Source organism: Grammomys surdaster, unplaced genomic scaffold (assembly GCF_004785775.1).
Source record: "Grammomys surdaster isolate TR1022 unplaced genomic scaffold, NIH_TR_1.0 271, whole genome shotgun sequence".
NCBI classification, from domain to species: domain Eukaryota; kingdom Metazoa; phylum Chordata; class Mammalia; order Rodentia; family Muridae; genus Grammomys; species Grammomys surdaster.
This window is the reverse complement of record NW_021604712.1, coordinates 10,870,212-10,879,715: the sequence shown is the minus strand read 5'-3', so window position 1 is coordinate 10,879,715 and position 9,504 is coordinate 10,870,212. Positions and strand designations below refer to the sequence as shown.

The 9,504-nt window shown below is 41.8% G+C and overlaps 1 protein-coding gene across 2 annotated transcripts in view; it reads left to right on the top strand.

The window, feature by feature from the left end:
• Mcee (methylmalonyl-CoA epimerase) overlaps positions 1-9,504 on the top strand; it is a 21,170-nt gene that overhangs the window by 3,334 nt on the left and 8,332 nt on the right. The window contains exon 2 of one of the 2 annotated variants that reach the window (XM_028776713.1): positions 5,465-5,634. In XM_028776713.1, coding sequence (XP_028632546.1) covers positions 5,465-5,634 — 170 coding nt within the window. Of the gene's footprint in view, positions 1-5,464; positions 5,797-9,504 lie in introns of both variants that reach the window. The other variant, XM_028776712.1, reaches the window with a different exon arrangement.

Genomic DNA, 9,504 nt, shown 5'->3' with positions numbered 1-9,504 from the left:
CAAACCAAACCAAACCAAACCAAACCAAACCAAACCAAACCAAACCAAACCAAAAAACAGCCAGTCTAGCCAGTCACCATGGGATTCATTTAAAGACTTGTCTCAAAAGCAAACATGTAAGGACAATGCAGAGGTTATCTAATTTCATCTTCTGGCCTTTGTAAACATGTATACACACATGTACACACATGGCTTGATGTGGTAATTCATAGTATATACACTTATCAGAACATCACGTTTTAAATTTTCAGTGTATATGATTGATACTTGTCAATCATACCTCAGTAAAACTAGGGGAGGAATCATATTATTTTAAGCTTTTTATTTCCAGTTGCTTGGCCAACAAGATTTTATCCACAGACTTACTGCAGAATCATACCTCTTTACTATTAAAAATGTACAGCATTTATTAGATTCATCATGCTGTACATGTGTCACCTTGGTCATGTTATAAATGTTTTTACAACCCAAAAGGAAGCCCACATGTATTAAACAGTCTCTGTCTGTCTCTGTTATATTTCTATTGCTATGAAGATACCACAACCAAGGCAACTTATAGAAGAAAGAATTTATTGGTACCTTTAGTTCCAGAGAGTGAGTCCATGACCATTATAATAAGGAAGCAATAGTGGCAGGCAGGGAGGCAGGCATGGCGTTGGAGCAGTAGCTTAGAGCTTACATCCTTATCACCAAGTGGGGAGCAGAAAAAGAGACACCAAGAAACCTCAGAGCCCACCCCTGCTGGCATAACTCCAACAAGACCACACCTCCTGACCATTTCCACACAGTTCCACCAACTGGGGAGCAAGCATTCAAATATATGGACCTATGGGAGCCATTCTCATTCAGACCACTATTATCCCGGTCTCTCTTCCTTCCAGCCTTTAGTAATCACTGTTCTGCCTGTCTATGTGCTGTGAACTATTGTAGATGTTTGATATAAGTGGGGTCATGCTGTGTATGATCTTATGTCCAGATCTTATCATTTAGTGTGATGTTTTAGAGCTTCTTCCTTGTTAGAGTATCAGTAAGGTTGAGTGATAGACCATGGTTTGTCGGTGGGATTATGGCTGCTGCGAACAGTTTGAGTTTGCTTTGCAGGTCTGTTTGGTTTTTGTTGTTGTTGTTGTTTTGAGTACTTCAGAGTAGATATTGGGTGCTATGGAAATTCTGTGTTTCATTTTTGATTTGAGGAATTGCTGAACCATTGCATGGCAGCCACACCATTTTACCTTTTGTTCAACATTGTACAATTTTCAATTTTTTCCCCTTGCTTTTTTGTTGGGTGTGAAGCAGTGCATCTCACTGTGTATTCCACTTGCCTTCCCTGACAATCACCGATGCTACTGAATGTCTGATGTGCCTGTTGACTATTTCTGTACCCTATCCTTTTTGTCTGTTTATCATCTATCTATCTATCTATCTATCTATCTATCTATCTATCTATCTATCTATCTATCTGTTTGAGGCAAGGTCTTGCTATGTAGTTCTGGCAGGCCTGGAAGTGCTATGTAGACCTGGCTGGCTGTGACCTCCTGAGTGTTGAGATTGAAGGTGTGCCCCCCCCATGCCATTCCTGTCCCTTCATTTTTAAGTAAACTCTATCACTGAGTTTTCACTGGTATCACAGTAAGCTTTTACACCATTCCTAAAATATATGGTTTGGTTTTAAGGACCAAAGAAAGCCAATAAAAAGAGATATTTTTTTTCTCAAAGCAGTTTTCTCATCTCTAGAGAATCCAGCTACCACTTATTTCTAGAGAGAAGATGGTGTCAAAAGCTTAGCAACTACAGCATGAAGATACTATTGTCTTTCTCCCATATTAAAGAAAGTTTGTTTCTAGAAAGTCAAAAGAATGAGCTGTTCTATTGAACCAAGTGGTAGATAAGAAGCTACAGAGAAAGCTCCAGTAATTGCTGCTTGGACTTCCTTTGGTGTGCTGGAGTGTATGTGGTCCTCAGAGCAGACTGTATGGGTTACTAAAGTTCGCTTTCACTTGACACTTTCATTTGCTCCTTTGACATTTCTGTATATTCCTGTTAGCAGTAAGACATCAGAGATGGGACCTGGACTCATTTTTTTTAACTTTTCCCTATAATTTCTTACTGTACAAACTATCTGGAAATCTCACTGATATATTATCTATCTATGATGTTTTAAAACTACTGTATTGAACCCATTGCAAACTAGCACCTTCAGGAGAAATGCATTGCAAACTAGCACCTTCAGGAGAAATGCATAGAAGGAGAGGGGAAGGAGTTTGACTAAAGATGTTGCTGGCATATGTGAATTGTCCTCCTCTGCTGGGTCCTGGAAACCTGACCGAGGTGACTCAGAAATAGAGAAAGGACAGACACACATTCAGGAAAACTAGGATGGAGTAAGCTGTGCTCGCTCTGATGGAGGGCAGCAACACAACCTGGAAAATCAGCATGTATTTTATGTACAGCAAGAAAGGGATAGGTTAGCTATTCTAGGTGGTGGTCTCTGCAAGAGATCAGATTCAGATTGCATCTGGGAGGAGGCAGCTGCTGGTGCTATATTTGGCATACATTGGTCAGTTGTTCTTAAACACACTCCTACTGCGGACCAAAGGAAGGCTTGGTCATTCCCATGGGTCACCACTGGGGTCCTTGACATAGCTGTGCCCATGTCAACAAAACACATTCACCCAGGACTTCATCCCATCTACCACACATTTGTAATACTGTGCTCTCTTGAAGTAGGTTTATGGAAAATGTTCATGCAATTCATTGGCAAAGCCATCAGTGTATGTCCTTAGCTGATCCAATTCCCTGAGTAAGTGTCCCAACTGGTGAGGTATTGAGAGGGTGGACTAGGGATGAAAAAATACAGAAGACAGGGATCTGGGACCAGGAGGTCTTACACAAGCTTACAACTTATGCCAAGGAAGTTTATGAAGAAGTACAAAATATTATGTACTATCTGTCAGGTAAGAATGGGCCACGGTGAACAGAAAGCTCACCAAACAAAATTGACTAAGAGAACATAGCTCCCTTAGTATTGATAACCACAGCCCTTCAGGGGAGAAATTCAGGTTCCAGGAACTGAAGCATTAACTCTATGGAGGCCCTGGATCTGGCCCCAGACCCAGACCTTGTCAGTTCTGCCCCTGGACAAGGGCATAGAACTAATATCCCTCTGTCCTCTTAAGGCCTCTGTGAAGGCCGTGGATTGGTGTGACTCCCAACAGTCAGCAGTGAGAATTTGGGAATTCACTGTGTGCCTCCTCTAAGTGTCTGACATTGAGTTATGGTTTTGGCACCCCCTGTATACTCTTCACACTGAACCAGAAAATTAAATATTTAGTGGGTGGTTCTACTATGTTTTGAAAACAGAGATATAATAGAAAACATTAGGGCATTTCACTTTGTAAAAATTGGATATTCTTGCTGGGCGGTGGTGGCACACGCCTTTAATCCCAGCACTTGGGAGGCAGAGGCAGGCGGATTTCTGAGTTCGAGGCCAGCCTGGTCTACAGAGTGAGTTCCAGGACAGCCAGGGCTCCACAGAGAAATCCTGTCTCGAAAAAACCAAAAAAAAAAAAAATTGAATATTCTTTTTGTGGGGATTGAGTTTCAATTCTATATTTCTATTTGTGTATCTTGGGTATTTATATACTTAGATTTCATGATCATACAGAGAGTACATAGCATTGGACTACATTAACCTACTGGTGATGAGCCCTTTTGGGTATTCTGGTAATTTGTCATATAAACCAAGATGCAATAAAAGAGGTTAAGGTAAATTAAGTGGTACATATTTAAGTGGTATATATATATAAGAGTATCCAAGATCATATATATATATATATATATATATGTTTTCATTCTGTAGAGTCTGGCTCTTAAAGCCTACTGTTTAGCAGAGTAACAGATAGGAGAACCCCCCCCCCCAATACACACTCAATCATTTTCTTCAGTTGCTGAATGTCTTAATTAGGTCTCAGTTGCTGTGACAAACATCATAACCCAAAGTAACTTGAGGAGAAAATGGCTTATTTTATCTTACTCGTCAGGTAAAAGTTTATCACTGAGGAAACTCAAGGCAGGAGTTCAAGGCAGGAACTGAAGCATAGACCATGGAGGAGTGCTACTTATGGGCTTGCCTCTCATGGCTTGCTCAGCTTGCTTTCTTATTGCACCCAGGACCACTGACTGAGGAATGGCAAAACCCACAATAGGCTGAATTCTCCCAAATCAGTCATTAATTAAGATGTACCACAGGTTTCCCCAAAAGCGCATCCTGTGGGAACGTTTTCTCAGTTAAGGTTTCCACTTCTCAAATGACTCTACCATATGTCAAGTTGTCATAAAACTATCCAGCACACCTAAGAGGGTTCTTCACAGCCCAAAGTAGTTCTGCTTCTATTCTGTCAAAATGATATAAAGAAATAATGTAAAACTCCAGCTCAGAAGAAATCCCAACAAGTTATATACACCTTGCCCTTGTTTTCCACTAAAAAGTTAGACTTTTTTTAGCTATGTTAAATCAAATATACACTGAAAGTATGGCATAGGTATGCCTTTTGTGAATTCATTTCATGGTGTGAAACAAAAAATGTTTAGAGATTGGGAAGAAAATTGCCTGTTCTTCTCATTGAGTGTATGCTGCTATCACATTCAGATTTATGTAAAATGCAGACATCACTGAATATTCCTAATATACAGTTATTGCTAAGGGTTAGACTAAATATAAATTACTATGAAAAGTGATGTTCTTTGTTCAGAGTGAAAGTGAAGCTCAGAATTGGATTTTTTAAAATGCATCTTATTACTTTTAATTATGTGTAGGTATATGGATGTGGTTGTGGGATTGTGTACTTGAGTACACAGGTTCTTGGAGGTGAGAGGTGTCAGATCTCCCTGGAGCTGGCATTACAGGCAGTTATTAGCTGCTCAGCATGGGTGCTGGGAACTTAACTCAGGTCCTCTACAAGAGCTGTGAGTGTTCTTTAACCTCCAAATTTTCTCTAGCCCCAAGAGTGAGATTGTAATTCTAGACAGATAGCTTTTTTCCACTGCTTTAAACCAAAAGCCTCATGCTTAATAGTCACCCACTCTACCATTCAGTCCTCTGAATAGTCTCAGTCTGCTTTATTTTTAATTTGGAGATAGTCTTACTAATCTGCCCGTGCTGGCCTTGAACTCACTCTGCAGCTTACTCAGGCTTTGAACTTCCACCCCTCCTGCCTGTGCCTCCAGAGTAGCTGGGATTATAGATCTGTGCTCCCAGGCCTGGGCAACGCACAGCTTTTAATTCTTGGCAGAGAAGGGTGAGTAGTTTTCACACAAGATTTCCCAACTAGCATCAAATAATTAAAAAGCATAGATAATGTCAAGAATGAATTTTACAGCTCTTTGTTTAGTATTTAAAATTAAATTTAGAAGGACATTCATTCTCAAAAGAGAGATAAAAGAGAGTTGCTGTTTGATTTTCCAGGGCTTTTCTCCAGAGTCCAAACTTCAGTTGCAACAGGGAGATGTTTTTCCATGCCTCAGCATCAAGCATCCAGTCCTGTGTGGAAGCTGGGCCGGCTCAATCACGTGGCCATAGCAGTGCCCGATTTGGAAAAGGCCTCGTCGTTTTACAGGGATGTTCTAGGGGCCCAGGTGAGTGAGGCGGTCCCTCTTCTGGAACATGGAGTATCTGTGGTTTTTGTCAACCTGGGAAATACCAAGATGGAACTGCTTCATCCACTGGGGAGTGATAGTCCAATCACAGGGTTTCTGCAGAAGAACAAGGCTGGAGGAATGCATCACGTCTGCATTGAGGTAGCCTGTCAACTTAATGTCTACTCTTTGCAACCTCTCATGCTTTTTGTGCTGTTGAAGATTACATGTGACCAGAATATTTTATTCCGTTTTAAAAGGAACAGTACTATTATTACACACACACACACACACACACACACACACACACACAATCATTCTCTTTCCTTTTAGGAAACTATCACTGTAATATTGATGTATTTTGAGGACAACTAGATCCAATAGACTTAAAACAGGCCACCAAAGTGGTCGTATGGATTAACTGTGGCCTCTCTTGTGACAGGAATGTAAGTGCTTCTCACTGTCACTATGAGGCAATTAGGCACATGAAGAAAGCTTATAAAATAAGAATTTTATCAGCTTGGCAAGATTTTAGTTACAGTGCCAGGGATTGAACTGAGGACCTCATGTAGGCTAAGCATGTGCTAGACACTGGGCTACATCCCAGCCACAGTATTCTTATAATTCTGTTCAATCCTTAAAAAATGGAATAACTTATTGCTTATTATAAAACCAAATCATTTTTAATTTCTGACTTTTTTTAAAGTGACCCACTTCCAATACCATGCCATGCGTGTGGAAGTCAGGGGACACCTTTCACGAGTCAGCTCTCTTCTTCCATCATGTGTGTTCTGGGGATTAAACTCAGGTCATCAGGGCTGGTGGCAAACATGTCGACTCACTGCACCATCTCTCTGGGCCCTGGTTTTTAATGTCTCCTAAGCTGCATTTTGCTAATAGCATCTGAGAAAACATGAAGAAATGTTTGACAGGAGCATTCTCCTTAGAGAAAATTTACCTGTAGATAGTTATGTTTGGATAGCTGACTGTTAAACTACTAGCAATGCCACTTAGGCTTTGGTTTAAATTAATTTGCTAGGAGAATTCATTGGCTAGACATAATCAGACAATTAATGGAAAACCCTCAATCCTAATGCAGGAGAGAGTTGGGCTGACTAGAATGCTGTCAAGGATATATTCATACATGAGTATGTTCTTCCAAGTACCTGGAAGTCAGCAAAATATATCCGATGTTCCCAGAAAAGAGGGGGTACTTGGGCAGTCAAGAGGACTATGATATGGGAATTCAGATGCATGTCTTCTCAGCAATACAAGTGAGGTAGAAGGTGATTGCTCAGGTCAAGGAGCTGGGTGGCATCACGGGGCATTGGCTGTAATGACTGTGAGAGAATTTCCCACAGGATAGGAGGCGAGAGCTGCTACAGCAGAGGGACTAGCATGGGGAAAAGCCAAGAGCCATCCTAACAGGTAGCAAACACATGACATACCCTTTGGCATATATGAAGTGTTTGATGCACATCATTTTCTGTCACTCTCATTGTTGCTCTATTAGGATGCTACTGACCCACGTGACGGGTGCAAAAACCAAGGCTTAGTTAGTGTGCCCACAGTAACATTAGATGTACACGGCGGGGCTCAGGTTCAAACCCAGATTTGTTCTATTTCCAGAATGTGGCCTTAGTCATGAGGCCAGTTGCCTTCATTGTTTGATCAGACCTTGTAATTTGAGGTTGGGGAAGCTATCTGACATAAGACCAGGGACTACACAGGCCTGATGCCTACCATTTCTTTCATTCTTGGGAGCTTACTTTGGCTGAACATTTTGTCAGTGGTTTGTGGAAGCCCCCCAGGATGAAAAGCTGGACCATCTGCCTTTGAGTCTACTCTCCTTTCTCCTACACTGTGTGGTCTACGTTCCACATCAAGAGAGCTCATGCCATCAAAGGAGGCCAGCTGTGAGTCAGAAGTTCAGCTGAGTAGAGAAACTGGGAGTCCAGTAAAGTAGCAGCCAATTCAAAAGTTGGGATCACAAGAGGGAAATAGCAATGTTATGAGCATAAAATGAAAGTAGGTGACAGGTGACAACTATGTTTGGACACTCGTTGGTTGACCTGAAGTTGCCACACACAAAAGGGGCTTAATTACATGGATTTTACTTTACGGTCCTGAACAGTCACTTATGGTTTATCTGACTGCCTCAGGCACTGCTGTTCAACAGCATACAGGAAGGGATATCGGAGAGAGAATAAAGGCAAGCGCCTATGAGGTCACTTACTATCAACTCGCATCCCGCTGACCTGAACTTAACCATACGGTATGTTTGGTCGCAAGAAAGACTAGGATAAGTAGTCTGTGTCTAGGCAACTCCATGTGCTGCTGAAATAAGAAAGGTTTCTAGAATTGAGTGAGAGAGAGAGAGAGAGAGAGAGAGAGAGAGAGAGAGAGAGAGAGAGAGAGAGAGAGAATGAGAATATCCATCTGGGCCAGTCATGACTATCAATCTCTGCAACATGTGGAAATCTTAAATTTTTTTAGGATTTACTTTATGTGTTTGGGTGTTTTGCCTGCATGTATGTCTGTATACTACATACATGCATGTGTGCATGCATGCAGTGCTTTCTGGAGGCCAGAAAGAGGTATAAGATCCCGTGTAACTGGGGTTATTACACCCATAGTTGTGGTTTTCCTGAGAACTGAGCTCCAGGCCTCTGGAAGAGCAGCAAGTGTTCTTAACCACTGAGCCATCTCTCTCCAGCCCCAACTTGGCAGTTTTAAAAAAGAGGTATTGCAAAGAAAGCCTACCCTTCTTTCTGAATAGACAGATACTACAAGATGAAGACATTGGAAGATTGTTATTTCTCTCAGAGATGTGGCATTCTTAGATAGTGGTGTCACAGGTGGAGGGGGCTTTGTTCCTCAGAGAATGCCAAGCAAAAGTTCTTGCCTTTTCTTGAACAGAAAACATATTTGTGAGTGTAAATATTGAGATTTCACCCAGTGTATTACAGAATTGTAGCCAGTCTATTCTGGCTGAAGGACTTGGGCCTTGAACTGTCTTCTAAAGTATAAAAATGTGACAAAGTCATTTCAAAGAAAGCCTCCTCTGTGGTCAGTGTTCCAGTTTCCATGGCCGTTGAGTGGCGTGGAATCTCAGGAGCGTACATCAGGGAGCTGGATCTCTGCTGCATAGTTCCTGCTCAAAGTTTTCTCATGTGACACATGTGCTGTCGTAGAAGCCTCTCTCGTGTGACTGGTAGTGAGGGCACTCATATCATGGAGCTCAGCTGGCCTTTGTTAAATAGGAGGGCCTACAGGAGAACTCTTTGGCTTGGCAAGCTAAATGTAGTCCTGAGGATAGCTGGATTTCTTTCTTTCTGAGTATATATATATGTGTGTATCCCCACAAAACCAGGGATGACTGTGTGGCCCCTTCTGATGGAGTCTTCTGCCATTGCCTGTTGGCAATATGTAGGTTTAAAGCAGGCCTTTTTTTTTTTTGAGAGCAAGCCCTGATTTTTATTTTTTTAAAAAGTGTGTTTAAGTGCTTTGCCTACGTACAAACACACACACACACACACACACACACACACACACACAATACCTAAAGAGGACAGAGAGAGCATAGAGGGCACTGGATCCCCTGGAACTTTAATCACAGGTGATTGTGAGCTGCCACGTGGGTGCTGGGAATGGAACTTCTGGAAGAGTAGCCAAGAGCTCTTCACTGCTTAGTCTTCCTGCTAGCCCCTAGAGCCTGACTCTTAATGGGAAGAGACATATTTTCCAAGATCTAGAACCATGAATGTGTTCTGAGGGAAATGACAATTACAATAGCCTCTGCAGTTAAGGGAGAGTAGTGACACTCTCTCTCTCTCTCTCTCTCTCTCTCTCTCTCTCTCTCTCTCTCTC